General features: G+C 38.1%; 1 protein-coding gene across 1 annotated transcript; it reads right to left on the bottom strand.

Annotated features, from left to right (window-relative positions):
• Positions 1 to 4,385: 4,385 nt before the first annotated feature.
• Positions 4,386 to 4,952, bottom strand: LOC119511799 (Parkinson disease protein 7 homolog). Its single transcript, XM_037806324.1, has 2 exons — positions 4,885 to 4,952; positions 4,386 to 4,776 (listed from the first exon to the last, which is right to left on the bottom strand). The coding sequence occupies exons 1-2, from the start codon at positions 4,950 to 4,952 to the stop codon at positions 4,416 to 4,418; spliced, it is 429 nt and encodes a 142-aa protein (XP_037662252.1). The 3' UTR covers positions 4,386 to 4,415.
• Between the last annotated feature and the right edge of the window lie 12,382 nt (positions 4,953 to 17,334).

Genomic DNA, 17,334 nt, shown 5'->3' with positions numbered 1-17,334 from the left:
CTCTCTCTCTCTCTATATATATATATAGGGTAGGGCAAGATTACCTAATTTGTGGGGCGCAGTGTGAAATGAAAACATGGAGATCCTTGTCCAAAAAGCAGGAAAAAAAGGGGGGGGGCTGTTAAAGGTAAATAGAAATAATGTTTCATCATTTGTAACAAAAGTACCACAAAAATGTTAGAAAATAGGGAAAACTGTGTGAGTGGTGAGGGATGTAGGGGAACTTGACTTTCTGCATGATTTTTCTCTAAACTTGCAACTTCTCTAATAATAATTAAAAAAAAAAGATAATGAGAAAATAGAAAGCTTTTTCCTGTCTTCCAGGGCCCGTCTCCCCCTCTCCCCTCCACCCCTCCAAGGTGTTTTTTGTTGGCCGTTTGATGTGGCCATCCCTCAGGCACCAGGAGCCTTGCAGCGTGTGTGCAGATCCTCAGGGGAACGCACACAACTGTTGAGTGCCCCTGCCACCCAGCCACCCAGGTAATCCCCCACGGGGGTTGCAGCTTCCATTCGGGGTACGCTAGGTACCCCCGTGCGCGACCCCAAGGTGCTGTGGGGTGAGCGTGTCCCCGGTGGACCCTCCAAGGCAGGGGCTGGGGTGGGGGTGCAGGAGGGGCTTGGCCTGTGCAGGGGGAGGCCGAGGGGTGCAGGGCCACCTGTGGGTGCGTGCGCTGTGGTCTCTTCTCTTACCGCACTCAGATGCAAAGAGCAGTTACCAAGAACCCCAAGATCGCGGCTGCAGGCCCCAACCCACGGTGGCCTCCGTATGACCGTGGCCCTGCGGGACTGCGTGGGTCACAAGCCCACGATGCCAGCCCTGAGTAGGGCGTTGAGTCGGGCTTTTTCCAGAAATTCTCTCAGGGATTTTAATCCTAGTTAAAATGAAGCCAATTTCCTGAAGGGATGCCACCCCTTGGGCCTGGAACATCTTGCAAATACTCTTGAAACCAGACATAATGGTTGAATGTCTTGGGCTTTGAGACAAGGAAAGATATTTTGATTTTTTTTTTTCTAATTTGGTGAAAGGGTTTTCTATGTATTAATTAGTCAATAAGTGATATTTCCCTATATGCTGGCTGTATTTCTGGTAAAGATGTTTTTAATACTGACACATGATGAACATAATGAAAAGGATTTTCTCTTGAAAATTTTCTTGTGAACCCAGTGGCTTTGACAAGTAGCTGAAGACCTTTTACAAAGAGTTTTAATTCCCATTCTCTAAAAAACAGTCTTTTTCACTTCTTTCCAAATGTTAAGATTTTGAATTTTTATTCTGACACGGATAAAGTGAATTACTCTCAGACAAATATTAGACTCTTTCTTAAAGAAACACTGAAAGTAGAAGAACCAGTGTAAGCGTTTCCACAACATACCTTTGTTTTACATGGTTGAAATGTTGGTAATTCATTTAATTAGATCTGAATGTCAAGCGCAATGTGTCTATTTCTGCTGGTTTCATAAGCTGAAAGGAATAGTCAAAATTTTGCCTACTATTGTATTTTCAGTTAGTTCAAAAAAAAAGTCAATAATTGGAAAAATTCAGATCTTGCTTTTTGAAGCATGAATTAATGTAAAATAGTTTGGAAAATGTCTTCTTTCCCATGGAGTAGCTATTTAGAAAATATGTGATTCTTGTAACAGTTCTGAATTCCAAAATGGAATTTTTTTTTAACCATTAGATAATTCATTTTAAGCCTCTTAAGAGACTGAAAGATGTAAAAAAAGATTAGGGGAAAAAAATAACTTTGAGATTCTTCAATTCCCTGATTTAAATAGACAATAAAATAAAACTTTTACCAAAATCTTTTGAGACAAAGAGTGTTCTAAATGGCCAGCATTAACATAAAATATTTAACCACAGTGCTTGTGAAAATTAGCTGAAATTTAAACCTGTGTTTGTATTTCTCAGTTTTTACTATATGGCTCCCTATCTCCCTTTTCAAAAGAATGAGGTATATAACAAAGAATAAAACCAAGAAGTAATAATTTGTAGTAAGTTCTAGAAAACAAAAAGGAAGTTTATTTCATCTCCCAGAAAATGTCTGAGTTCTGTTTCATTACATCTGTTTTATTTTTTTATTTTTTTAATTATTATTATTTTTTGACTTTAACAATGAGAATTTATTAGCTTACAAGCTTACAGTTTTAATGCTGAGAAAAATGTCCAAATCAAGGCATCACCAAGGTGATGTTTTCTTCCTGAAGGCCAGCTACTGGCAATCCTCGGCTCCTCTGCCACATGGCAAGGCACAGGGCAGTATCTGCTGGTCTCTCCCTTCTCTTCTAGGTTTTGTTTATTTCAGCTTCTTGCTTCTGTGGCTTTCTCTCTCTTCTCTGTATTCACCCCATTTATAAAGGACTCCACGAAGAGGATTAAGACCCACCCTGGGACACACCTTAACTGAAGTAACTTCACCAAAAGTTCCTACTTACAATAGGTTTATACCCACAGGAATGGATTAGCTTTAAGAACATAATTTACTGGGGTACATACAGTTCCAAACCACCACTGGGAGCAATGACCCATACGAAGAAACGGGGTAGAGAACTGTTAGTATACATCTGTTGGGTATATATCTAGGAGGTTGCTGGGAGACAAATTATAGGTACGTTCAATTTTAGTAAAAAGATAATTTTTTCTAAAATGTTTACATCCATTTACATTCCACCAGCAGTGAATGGGGTTTTCTATTGTTCCACACCCTCATTTCTACATTGCATTGTCATTCTTCGCAATGTTATTAGTCATTTTGGTGGTTGTGTGGTGGTACGTTGTTGCATTTGCTTAATTTTCTATGACAGAAGTGTCCAACACACACAAAAACAGAATAGTATAAACAACCCATGAATCTCAATGTGCCAGTCACTAGCTTCAGTAATTGATATTTTGCCAATGAAGAAAACCCCAACATCTAATTATTCTGGGAATTATTTGTTGTGTCTCTAATGGATAAGGATATTATGCATGATTACATCTAACATAATTAGCAATAATTCTTCAATGTTTAGTTCAAATTTCCCCCAATTGTTTAAATGTTTTTTACAGAGTATCAATGACCAATAAAGTCCATACATGGTCACTGATTTGTCTCTTAGATCTACTTAATTCAAAATAACCCTCCATTAATTTTTGCCTCATGCCATTTATTTGTTGATGTAACTAGGGTAATTTGTCTCGTAGGATTCTTCATATTCTGGATTTGGCTGATGGCCAGTCAAGATGTTCGAACCCTTATGACATCATTGACCATGTTGATGAATCCCTCTTTATTGATGAAAACTAGCAATTAAATCAAAAGACTTGATGAGATCTAGACTCAGGTGTCTCTCCAAAAACATTTCTCAAGTGGAACTTTGTACCTCCAAGTGCATCCATAAGAAGGCACATAATGTATATTGATGTTAAGTTTGATCTGAGAATTCATGAATTTATAGCCTAATCTACCCCTTAAAAAGTTCCCCAGAAGTTTGTCACCTAATAGTTAAACATCCTTGGGAAACCACATAATCTTTGCCTATATCCTTTATTCCATTAAGAACTGCAACACGGTGAATTTCTAACTCCTTCTGCATATAGTAGTAGGAACCCTTCTATAACAATTTTCTTTCATCAAATACTTTGTTAATCTGAAATACATTTTATATGGAAAAAGACAAGATAATTGCTTGTTTCCATTTATTTGCCAATTTTCAGAATAATTTGGTGCCCTACCTTTTTTTCCTTCATTTTATATATTTCAGCGTATCATAGTTATTATTCTTTTAGTGATATAACATGATACACAAATTTAAATAAATTATAAGTGTACAGCTTAATGTATTATATCATTATACCTGTTTATCCAAGGCCAAACATTAGACCACTGCTCACATCTCAAAAGCCTCTGTATCCCCTTACCATCACTCTCTCACTCCTCCACAAACGCAACATTTATTCTGATTTCTAACACCATGTTACTTCATGTAATTGAATTTTTTTCATTATAGTAATAGCACATTAAAAATAGTTAATGAATGGGAGAAAATCACAAGCCTCAAATCTTTTAGGTTTTTCTTACTTGCCGTGCAAAATGCATTTACTGTTCTCTTATTTCAATTGCTCTATTGATAGGTTAATAGCTGCAAATAGAGCTGATAATGAATTTGATTTCACAAAAAAAATAATAATCAGCAGTTTGCTAAATAACCTGTCTATCCTGCCTAGAAGATTCAGAAATGTAAGGACACAAATTATGTAGGTTGAGATGTCCGTCAAGTTGTTCCCTGACAAAGACAGTAATGGTCTTGTCTCTGCACATGAACCAACCATTTTTGTTGACATCTAACACAGAACAGATTACATATAGCCTATTTCTCTAACTCTTTATTATAAATTTCCGCACAAATCTTTAAGAACAAATGGCACCTTCACTTGATCAGCCACCTTCTTGCCACTTCAGTGCCTCAACAATAGCAAGAGCAAATTCAAAGCTGGTTTCAGGATCCTGGCTGGTAAGAATAAGGCCATCCTTCTCCACATGGTTCTCTGAGTAGCTGTAGTGATTTCCATTCATCATTTTGTCTTTAGCAAGTGGGTGTGTTGTAACTTTGCTTCCAAAACCTGTTTCATGAGCCAATAGAGCCATAGGACCTGCAGAGATGGTGGCTATGAAACCCTTCCTATTTACTTGTTCTTTCAATCTCTCTCTCTCAGCACCAAACTTGGGTAAATCCTGTGCACCAAGATTACCTCCTGGCAAAACCATCACATCATATGGTCCCTCTCTTTTGGCATCTTCAAGACTGGTATCAGGACAAATGACAACATCTCTGCTACACTGTACTGGCTCTTTTCCAGCCAAATCTGCAACGATGACTTTAATTCCAGCTCATCTCATGACATCCACAAGGGTGACCATCACCATCTCCTCTGCTCTTTTAGCCAGAATAACCAGAGCTCTTTTGGAAGTCATTTCATTGTATTTTTTTTAAAGACTGAAGCCTCTTCTCTTCCTAAAGACCCAATGTAACTGAATTTTAAACAAGCATTTCTTGCAGTTAAGTATTTCACGTGTCTGGTATTTGTACAATATTATCTTAGTGAGATAGATCCATGCTGTTATTTATTTTCATCGTGGTGTACTATTCCATGGTTTGGACAGTCACAATTTATTTATATATTCTACTGTTGATGAATATCTTTTCAAATTGGGGCTATCATAAAATACTTAGGAATTTTTTTTACGTATCTTTTAGTGCACATATCCTTTAGCATATATTTACGTTTGACACAGATGGAGAGGTGAAATGTTGAGTCCTAGGTGAAGCATATATTCTACTTTACAGGTAATTCTAAAGTTTTCATAAAGATACTATCCGCACAACTGAAAGGTATATATAGTTCATTTTGTATATATATAAAATGAAAGAATTAAACTTGTTCTGAGTTACAAATCCAAAATATCTACTAGAAATGTATAAACATTTAAAAAATCTACTTTCAGTAAAAACAAACAAAAATAGCTCTATCAAACATTCATCGGAGAATGGGAAAACGGTTTCTTTTCTATGTTAAAATGAGAAAAAGAATGCTTTGCAGGAATGTAATATTTTTGGTTCTTCCAATGGTCAATTATAGAAGCCTCTACTTCTCCTGCAGAAATCTGAGATCCCAATCAGGTATTACTTTTTTTCTTGAGTAAAACAGCATCTCTTTTACACTTGAACATATATGTGGTGCTGGGTAATCCACTAATCGCAAGTTGACTTTCTATCACCAGGAAGGTGATTTTTACAAAAGGAATATGTTGTACTGACACTTGGACTTGATTGTTGTAGCTGGAAAATGACCATGATTAGAGCAGAAAAGCAAAATGAAATGCATAGGATCCTCCAGAAAGCAAAGCTGTGGCTGAAATTCTTGTCCTAGGTACCAGAAAAAACAAGTGGATTCGGTGTTCCTTTGTTCTGACCCGATGTCTTGATTTCCGTTTTACTCATTCTCCTTTCCATGGTATTTGTCACATACCTTTAGGCAATGCAGACACTAAACAGGGTTGTATACCCAGAATTTGGGAACAATATCAGGAAAAGCAACTAATCCTGGGGGCCAGAAGTCCAAAATCTGAAGGACCGTGTCTCCTCTGAAAGCTGTGGCTTGCTAGCAAACCATTAGTGTTCTTCAAATTCCGCCTCTGTCACTTGGCCATCTTCTCTCTCTTTCTTCTCAGTCTGTGCTCAAATTTCCTCTCCTTAGTTTCTCAGAGCTGGGAAGCCTACATCTGTTTTAAAAACGATTTAGGCTAAAAGTTTTTGCCATGTGCAAGCATGGATTTGAAAGTTGGGATCTCTGTTGCTTATTGGTCGTCAGGACAGAGCAGAAGTAAAATTTGTTAGGCTTATGTTGGCCCAGTCCTTGGAATGCCCTAGGGCAGCCTGAGGGTCAGCCAGGAATCTTCTAGTCCGACCAGTCTTTGTCTAGTTCCCTGACTTTTGCGGGTGCTACTGGCCTACCCTCCACCTGTCTAATGGTTAAGCCTATTGCGCTGCACTAAGCAGCCGTAAAGTCTAAGGACACTCCACACATTTGTGTACCCCACCACCACTCAATTCTTATCAACAACTCAACTGAGGTAGTTATCTTCACAGTGGTAGCCCATCAGGGATTCAGTCCGCCAGTCCTCTAAAGAAGAGAGCTAAAAACTTGGACTGCCGTTGTTTGCTCCATCATCCCCCATGGAATTGTTTCCAGATAAAATTGAACCTTCAAATAGTCAGTGACAGGAGAGCTGAATCATGCTGATGCTTCCTTAGTAGCTCTTCAGGTCTCCTTTTGTTGCTTTCTCTTCCTAAATTGTAGGGTTGCCAGTTTTTCCTAAGTTTACCCAAACTCAGCAGTATTTTTGAGGGAGAATCTGCTGGAAATCTGTTCCAGAAGATCTTGGTCAAAATTATTCATTGAACATTTTTCATAGATGTTCGTTTGCTATTATAGTGAACTATACCCTCTATGCCAATGAAAATGTAATTTTCAAACAAAATAATGAAGCATTTATTGAAAGGCATTTATTTGTTTCCTTGGATAATAAAGGATCATCTTTTGCCAAATGTTTTTAAGTTGGTACACAGCTACTCGTACTTCTGGTCTCATTTGAAGTCATCATTTTTCATGAGGACAACCTTGGGATAATAAAGGGAGAGAGGAAAGAGATGCATAGGGGTCCGATTTAGTACTTATTTCTTGTGTTAATTATTACTACCTAGCTGAAAGTTCCTTCTACCTTACAGTTATTCCCAATTCCTCTTGATCGAAAGGATTAGGCGTAAGTTTGCATTAAAAATTGGTTCGTCTCCCCACTTTCTTTCATGTGATTGTTGGATCATCTCTCAGTCATTTGTTCCCTACAAAATATAGTTTCCATGAATAAAAAATAGGCCTTGGATGGGATCCCATCAAAATGTACACGTGCATGTTATTCAACCATAAAAAGAAATGATATTTTGATACATGCTACAATATGAATGAATCATGAAGACATCGTGTTGAGTGAAATAAACCAGACACAAAAGGAAAATATTATTTGATTTCACTTATGTGAATAAGCAAAAACATAGAACAGAGAATAGATTACAAATTATCAGGAGTTGGGGTATAGGAATGGGGGATTATTGATTAATGTGTATAAGTTTCTGTTTGAGATGATAAAAAAGTTTGGACGATACTGATGGTAGCACACATGAATGTAATTAATATCACTGAATTGCACATATGATAGTGGTTAAAATGAGAAATTTTGTGTTGTATGTAACTTATCAAATAAAAATTTTTAAGGTAAAAAATATGTAGATATAGATATACCATGGACATAGCAAAAGGATTATTTGGATAATGTCAATACTAAGGAAAAAACCAAGGCGGTAAATTAGAACAACCACATGGTCAAGGTACAGAGTTTCTTATTATGGGGAGACTGGGTTTATGTATTTCGAATCCTCACAAGTAGAGGATGAATGTTATTTTCTTAAAATGTTAATACTTGATTAGGTTATTTAAATTGAACATCCAGTCTATTAAAAATTAAATTAAATTTTAAAAATTAAGGTTAATACTAATGGAGAAGGGAGGTAAATCGGGACAAGAGAAATACATTCCAAAAAAAATTTTTTTAATGAAAAGAGCACAGAAAAATCTTTATTAAAAATGTTCATTTATCAGAATCTCATTAAATTCAAATATATAAAACCCTGACTACAAAAAAATAATAATAAAATTCTATAATGAGCATATTCAAATACCTATGGCCACTTAGAAATCCTAGTCAGTCCCCATGCTGAGCAGCCTGCACCACTCTCTTTTAAAAGGCACAGAGTTTAATGATTAAGGACGGGCACTAAACCAGACTAAGTGGATTCAAATCTTGGTTTTACCACTTTCAGGTGAGTCACTGGACAAGTTATTTAACCTCTCTATGACTTATTTTCCTCTTCAATAAAATGGGGTGTACTCGTTATCTATCACTGGATAACAAAGCACCCCAGAACTTGGTGGCTTAAAAGAATAAACATTGATAATCTTACAATTTCTTAGCTGGGTGGTTCTGACTCAGAGCCCCTTATGAGCTCGCAGCCGAGATCTGGGCTGGGATGCATCATACAAGGGCTCGGTTGGGGCTAAGGTTGCCACGAGGCTCCTCAGGTGTTGCTTGTCAGCAGGCGGCCTCAGTTCCCCCCACCTGGACTCCAGGGGTTGCTCGAATCTCCTCACAACACGGTGAGCGGCTTCCTCCAGTGCGAGCCTTCCAGACTCAGGAGGGAAGCCGCAGGGTTTCTCAGATCTGGCCTCAGCAGCCCCACTTCATCAAGTCTGCAGGATCCTGCTGGTTGCACAAATCAGCTGTCTACGTTGCGGAGAGAATGAAATCAGGGCGTGGTGACCAGAAAGGGATTGTTCAGGACCGTGTTAGAGTCTGGCCGCCAAGTAGGGGTGATAATAGAACTCACAGCCCATGGTGTGGTGGGGAACACACTAATTTAACAGGTAAAGCGCTTATTTATATGCAAATCACTCTGTAGCCATGACCTATTATCATAGTGTTTATTGTCCCTCATTCTCTTTTTTCCTTTTTCAGGGCTAAGTATTTTCAGCCCATAATCAACCATCTTTCCCATTAATTGAAGTTACCTGAACAAAACAGCATGCTATACTTGTTATTTAGGGAATAAATGACCAAGTATGTTACACTTGACTCACTTCTTATCAACTGCCTATTAACATTTCACCTAGATATGTCAAAGGAACTTTAAACTCGGTCAAACCAAGATCACGATATTTAGCCCCAAAATACCGTATCTCCTTTCTTAACAAAGGGGAATGCTATCCGCCTGGGTATACATGACTGAAACCCAAGAGTCAACCCTAACTCCTTCCTCTCCCCACGCTAATATCTATTCCATAACCAAATCCTGTCAATTTAACCTACTAAATGTCTTTCAAATCCATTTTCTTTTCTTTGTAATAACAACCCTTGTTGAGTTAATGGTCATCTCAGCTGAACTACTACAGTAGCCTTTTCACTGACCTTTCTGCTTCCACCCTTGGCTCATTTCAATCCATTTTACAGTCCAAAGCCAGATCAATATTTATTTCTTTAGAGTAGCCTTCTATGGCCAAGTTAAATTATGTGCTTTTATAGCATCATGCATCACTACTTTAGAGCACTTAGCACATTTATCTGTTATTTTTTTAGGGTAATGTCATCTTCCTTTCTAGACTGTAGATTCCATGATGTCCAAGAAAACATAGCCATATCCCCAATGCTGAGATGCTCATTATGTACTTGCCAATGAAATTTCTTTCAAAAGCTTGATTTTCAACAATATGATTAGTGTATTCACTTTACTTTTTTTCTCATTGTAACCAAAAAGGAAAATAGTTGACAATATGTGTTACTGTGGAATTGCTGTATGTACTCAAGCATCTGTTCAAAAATAAACTTTATTCTTTTTTTGATACTTTTCCTTCAAAACCAGTCTGTAGACATAAATGTCTTCACTCCTGAATAAAATCTCTGATGGGTCCCCTTGCTTTTCCAGGCATTATCAGGTAGTAAAAAGTCCTCTCATCACTTTTAGATTAAAAAAAAAAAATCCAGTCCATGGTAATATCAAACCTATGAACTGTCATCCAATATAAAATGTCTCCCTTCTTCTGTAGCAATAAGGGCTTTGGGTTTGGAGGAGGGAAATGTGGTGAGCTTCCCGATCATTTTCTCCCTCCACTTCTTCCCCCATTTCCTAGATGCTATTTTGGGACATACCAGTATTGGAGAAAAAAAAAAAAATAATGAGCAGAAAGTTCTCACCAGTAATAGAGTTGTAATCTGGTGAGCTCAATGTAGCAGATTCCCAATCCGATTTTTTTCTGACGGGGCGCTTTTGTGGTTCCTTAGAGACAAATTCCCCTCACCCAACCGTCACTGGGTTCTTTCCCCTGTAGTTCGCTTCATTCAGGGTGTCTCTCTCTCAGCTGGCCTCTGACATGTCCTCAGCTCCTGTCTTCCAGAGCATCCATCTCTGCTGCTCCTGAAGGCCCCTGTCAAATAAACAAGTCCAGACTTAGGTAAGTAGAGACTTTATTCAAAAGGATTATTGCAAGGAGGGAAAGCAACGATTGCAATAGGGGGAGGGTGGCTATTGCAACGGTGCAACTGCTCCCTCCTTGAGATCTGGAAGCATCTCAAAGGGTTTTTCATTTACATGGAGGGGCAAACAAGGCTAGAAAGAAGGGCATGGGGAAGTGGGATGAGCCAGAACAAAGGGTAGTGTGATCTGATTGTAGAGCACAGAATGTGTGACCCTGAGGTCAAGGAGGGTCTGTATGCTGGCCCAGGCTCAAGGTGGGCCAAAGTTCAGGGGGAGGGAGGGAAGGAGGGAAGTTTAAGCAAAGTTTGGTTAACAAGCATTTTTGTTTTGATTGATTGTGTGGACAAAACAGTTCAGCTCATAAACGAGATACAGAATGGGAAATTGGAGGGTTTGTTCCTGGCCTTGTCATAGGTAAGCAAGGGGGCACCCATGGGTCTTATCTAGGTCATATGGGAAGGGTCATTGCCTTGCAGTAAGCCATTTCCAGAACACAAAGACGAGGGGCATTTTTTAACCTTCTCTGTTATCCATGATCACAGGGCTCAGTAAAAGTTCAACAATGTCATCTCTCTAGGGCAGAGATCTTTGTATGTTACCTCCTTCCAGCTCATTTCTCCAGGTCCACGGTGACCAACGAGAGACAACAGAGCCCTGTCTTCCTTCTGCTGCTGGGCAAGGGGCAGGTCTAGCCACAGCCAACATTCTTCAGCTTTTCCACATGTGAGTCTGTCTCTCAGATCCAAGGACAATCACAGTCAAGCTCCCAGTTGGGTTTTCTGGAAGCTTCCCGGCACTTGGCTTAAAATGTGGAGCAAACCACTCTCTTCTGACTCCTAAAAAATCCTTACCCCTGGCCTTTGCTGTTCAGTCTCTCCTCCTTCATAAGCTGAAGCTAGATGGTTAGGCTAATTTGGGCAGAACAGGTTTTGTAGCAACCCTATTTGCAAGACTGGAATGTCAAGCACTTAGGTAAAAGTACTTAGCACCTATTGTTCTCAACTTCTGTCAAAACTCTCCCCCAAACAGAACATTAAAATGTATTCCTTCCGAAATGCTTTTCACAAAAACACTTCTGTAGTGCTTCTTTCAAAGAGAATGCCTTTTGATCTCCAGTCCTTTGATCAGTCACTAGTAAGCATAACCTTTAAAAAATTAAAGGCTGAGACTAGGCTAGAATAACTATTACAATAGCAAGTATACACAAGGGTGAGACTCCTTGTGTTTCAGTAATTTCAGGTATTAACTTCTGTCTGTTCTACAATATAGAAAGAAAGACATTTATGTAATGATTCAGTAATCATAATCATTTGTTCATTTTTAATTTCTCAGTTACAATTCCTCCCTTTTGTTTTTGTTAATTCCTCAATTTTCAGGGGTATCTGGATGACTACTGTTCTAAATTCTTCATGCTGAAAATGGGCATTGACATTATGGGGCAGAGGAATGAAACTGGTTATTGTTCTTGGAGACACTGGTACCTCTGGGTTTCAGGGCTTAACTGGTTTAGGAACAATCCAGAGACTTTTAGTCTCTGAAAAATAAACTTAATAAGTAAATTGAAAATTTTAGTTTTAAACAAAAAGAACAGAAGGAGGTGATTTATAAGTATGTTACCTTGGGAAAATAATATTTTATAGATTTTAGATAGAACCTCGGTGTTCCTTATGGTTTTCAGGAATAATGTCTGAGACCTGCATAAGAGTAACCTCCAGAATGATCTCCCAATTCTATTTGAAATCTCTTAGCCACTGAAACTTTATTTCTTTTCCCCCTTTAGATCATTAATCCATTGCTAATCCCATGATTTCAGGGAAATTTACCCCTGAAAGTCATGTCCCATGTAGGGAGGAAAGTAGTGAGTTTATTTACAGAGTTCCAGAGAGAGAGAGAGAGAGAGAGAAAGGGAGAGAGAGGCAGAGAGTCCACATTTGAGCAACATGGAGAGTTTCAGTGAGTGACTGTTGTGTGTTATGTCATATTAGCCAGAACTCATATATTTTAGAGTAAATTAGGAGCCCCTGTTGCTTGAGAGAAGAGTAGGAATTCCCCAGGTGGGGAAGTTTAATAGTTCCATACTTTCTTTTCACAGTCACTCAAGGCACCTGGAAAATACTTTTTCATTTTATGCACTGTTCTAGTTTGCTAATGCTGCAGAATGCAAAACACCAGAGATGGATGGGCTTTTATAAAACGGGGGTTTATTTCGCTACACAGTTACAGTCTTAAGGCCACAAAGCATCCAAGGTAACACCTCAGCAATCGGGTACCTTCACTGGAGGATGGCCAATGGCGTCCAGAAAACCTCTGCTAGCTAGGAAGGCAGCTGGCGTCAGCTCCAAAGTTCTGGCCTCAAAATGGCTTTCTCCCAGGATGTTCCTCTCTAGCAAGCTTGCTCCTCTTCAAAACATCACTCCCAGCTGCACTCAGTTAGTTCCCTCTTTCTGAGTCAGCTCATTTATATAGCTCCACTGATCAAAGCCCACCCCGAATGGGCGGGGCCACGCCTCCATGGAAACATCTCATCAGAGTCATCACCCACAGCTGGGTGGGGCACACTCCAAGCAAATCCAACTAGCACCAAAACGTCTGCCCCACAAGACCACAAAGATAATGGCATTTGGGGGACACAATACATTCAAACCGGCACATGCACAAAACACTCTTAAATACAGCTGAGTATCACATCAACTCATACAGAATACTAAGATCTCATTCTCTAGTCTAGGTTCCATGCCACATAAAGCATAAAGAATTAGTTTATTTAAACAAACTGACCAGACAGGTTAAATTAGATAGTATGCCATAGAAAATTTAAATTTTGGAGAAGATAAACTTCTCCTTCTTTGTCTCACACAGAAATTAAATTCTGAAAATACAGACAATATCATCTTTTACCCCGTATTCTGATTTACTTTAGTCCTAAACAGATTAGCCTCATTTACATCCCTAATTGAAGGCTAATCTTTTTCAGCTTCTTTAATAGTGTCTATATGGCATAACATTGCTTCTTTAGTACTTCTAGAGCTAGAGAACTCTGAAACTGAGTCTCAGATTTCACGGAGGTACCCAAACTTCCAAGGAACTACCAGGTTATACGCAAAGAATAAAGCACCTCAGAATTTAGAAATAACAGAGCTCAGGAATGAGTGTGACTGCTGTATGAACTTATAGTCTAGGCCCCTAATTTTCTTATAAGCATTTTCTAAATGAAGCTATTTCCAGAAATAAAAACATTTCACAGTTGACTTATATTGGGGTCATCAACCACAAACGATAGCAGTTTTACCTTCTCACATTTACCAGGGTTATGTTAATTAACAGGTAGAACATAATTTAAATACTTGTCTTGCTTCTCTTTTAAACTCCCTTTTTGTTGACCACATGTATTTTAGAGATGCATTAGAGCAAAGTAGTATAACTGACAAGTAAATTGGGTTGTTTCCATGATCTGTAAACTTCTTTTAAGAATAACGAAAACCGTGACTAACAATATCATATTGTTGTCTAACATTGTGCAGATCAGTATCAGGATATTACATAGACAGTGAGAACATTACCAAGTCTGTAGGAATTTTATACAATCTCTAAATATATAATAACATTTCACCCATACAAATTTAGCCAACAGAGGGATAGAATATCTCTTTTAATTATTGTATTACTTCCCAAACACTTCCTATGTAGTATGTTCAACTGTGTTAGCATCTCACTTTTACAAGGTGAAAGATCAAATCCTTTGCAACAGTTTGAAATAAAAGGATCCTTTTGGTTTGATTTTGGGAGGGCAAATGTCAATAGTTGTCAGGTTTGAACACTATGCTCAACAGGAAAATGGGGTACTGTGAAACAATTTTTGGTTTCTTATTTAACCAAAGTGACAACAAAAAGTCTTCTAAAATAAAGGATGATGAGGTCGACATAAACACCAACAAAGATGTTATTCTGATATGACATAGAATCTTTATCTTCTTAACAGAATATTCAGATGGTTAAGAAAAACTTTTTATAACCTTTCATTAAGAGCAGACCATCAATCTGCATTATTTTAACAGAGAGAAAAACAAACTTCAATTTTTTTTGAATACACAGTTTGACACAAAATGGTCTTAACAAGCCTATCAAATTTTTTTTTTTGTTGTTATGCTACCTTGTTTTATCAATAAACATGTATAAACTTAGGGAGAACCAAATTTACCCAAGTGGAATAAAATTGTATTCATTTGGTTCAGAAATCATCAGGAATAGGACTAGACTTTGTCACTGCATTTTTGCAGAAGTGTTTGCCTTTTTCTATTGGAGATTAAAAAATCTCTTTGTTTTCATAATATCCTAAAATTATAAACAACCTCAAAAACATCAAACTCTGGAAAATATACTACAATTGTTTAATTTGTCTCAAACAAACATCCAGGAAAATTCTCCATAGCTTTCAAGGACATTTTCCTTTACTTACTGAAATTTAGCAATTCAATCTTATTCAATTACCCATATCCCAAGGCTGTTTATACTTTAATAATGATTTGTTTATTGCTGTTACTGTTGCAAAGGTATATTGGAAAAAAATAATTTTAAATTGGGGAATTCTCTCAAAACAAGCATGGCCTATTCCACAACATTTCCTCTGTGCCTACCATTACTAATCTCCAGGCCGCCCAGTAGAAAGAATTCCAAACCAAGACCATACCTCCCCCATCTTTCTGAATTCAACCCTCCCCCCATCGCTGCCTTAGCTGGTTAGCCCTGGGGCAGGAAGAGGTAAGACAGAAACAATGAGGCCTGGTTCTAAAAGTTTTAAATGAAGGTGGTGGGATTTAAGAACCCTAAGGTGGTTTTAGTGTTGATGAACATTTCTATGCCCTTCTTTTAATTGTTTCCATTTATTACATCTATTTTGCCTAAAGCTGTGACCCATACAATTGTAAAAATCTTTGCCTTTTCCTGAGAAAGCCCTCTGCTGCCTTCAGGAAATTCCAGGGAGTGGATTCTTTTCAATATCCAGGTTTGTTTACAGTAATTACAAAAACTAAGACTTTGAATCTTGGTGCCTTGAGTATTTTTTTTCTTTTTCTTTAACGGAGTCCAGGTGTACTAATTTTTACATATATATATATATATATATATGTATATACACACATTTATTTATCTTTAAGCAATTCAAATAGAGCTCTTTAAAGAATTTTTGTTTGCCAATTTCGTATTACTCTCCAGAGGTAGGAAAATATATATTGCACAAAAAAATAGAAAGTTAGACACACAAAAAAACAGAAACATAGAAATTAAAAACACAATAATTTGAACCCTACTTTTTCATCTTTTCTGATGTGCTTGAATATTAGCCCAGTTTGGGTTATTGGTTGAACTAAGCTTCTATTTTGGGCCTTCTCTATAGAGTGGGGTATTATTTTCCCAATTATAGAAATCTGATGTGGAATGGGGTATGCACGTACACAAATCCTCTGGGGCCTCCCTGTTCCTCTACTCCTGATCACTTGCCAGAGGGGTAGACATTTTGCCAGTGGCTCTGCTGCTGGTTTTAGAGAGCAGCCCTGTCAAGATTGAGCACACTAGCAGGTATGGGGGGGCATCTTTTCTATCTCAGAGTCTTTTGCCTCTGATGAAGAGGGTCTCAGATGTGGAGGAGGAGGTAGAGGAGCTTCTTCCTTTCCTGATCTATTGGCCCCTTGGTTATAGGATGTAGGTGGAGCAGATGAAGTAGTTAATTAAAGTTCTATTGGATCCTCTGGATTTGAATCAGGGAGGACATTTTTCTTTTCTCTGCTAATCTTTACAGGTAAAATTTTACATTTTCTCATCAACAGTAATCCCTGGGAGAGACAAAAAAAAAAAAAAGAGATTGAACATATCTCATCCCATTTCTGCTCTTTGCAAAACATCTCTAACTGTAATACAGTTTTATTTTCTATAGAGCAATTTTCAGGTCATTTCTTTCCTGATTCTATATCATATTGAGGCCAGACTGTATTGAAGAAATAAACTAATTTCTGTTGTTTTTTTTTTTTCCCATAGGCTGTTCCAGTTTGTATATATTATGTCCCCCAGAAAAAGCCATATTCTTTGATGCAATCTTGTAGGGGCAGATGTATTAGTGTTGATTAGGTTGGAACCTTGTGATTGACTGTTTCCATGGAGATGAGACCCACCCAACTGTGAGTGACACCTTTGATTAGGGTGTGACCTCTTGATTGAATGTTTCCATGGAGGGGTGGCTCCACCCATTCAGCGTGGATCACTATTGGATCACGGGAGTACTTTAAAAAGAGCCACACAGGCCTAGATGCTGCTGCAGCCTAGAGAGGAATGTCCAGAGAGAAAGCCATTTTGAAACCAGAACTCTGGAGCAGATGCCAGCCACGTGTCTTCCCAGCCAACAGAGGTTTTCCGGATACCATTGGCCATCCTCCAGTGAAGGAACCCGATTGTTGATATGTTACCTTGGACACTGTATGGCCTTAAGACTGTAACTGTGTAACCAAATAAACCCCCTTTATAAAAGCCAATCAATTTTGGGTATTTTGCATAATGGCAGCATTAGTAAAACAGAACATAGGCTCATAACTAAAATCTTCCCAATTTTTCAAAATACAACCCAAAAGTTATATTCAGGAATGCTGTTAGAATTAGATTTCCCATTTTAAAGAATTTCCATAATCAGCAACCAATTAGGAACACTTGAACAATACAAATGCAGTA

Source organism: Choloepus didactylus, chromosome 16, assembly GCF_015220235.1.
Source record: "Choloepus didactylus isolate mChoDid1 chromosome 16, mChoDid1.pri, whole genome shotgun sequence".
Lineage (NCBI taxonomy): Eukaryota > Metazoa > Chordata > Mammalia > Pilosa > Megalonychidae > Choloepus > Choloepus didactylus.
Note: the sequence above shows the minus strand (reverse complement) of the source record. Positions and strands in the feature narration are given on the sequence as shown.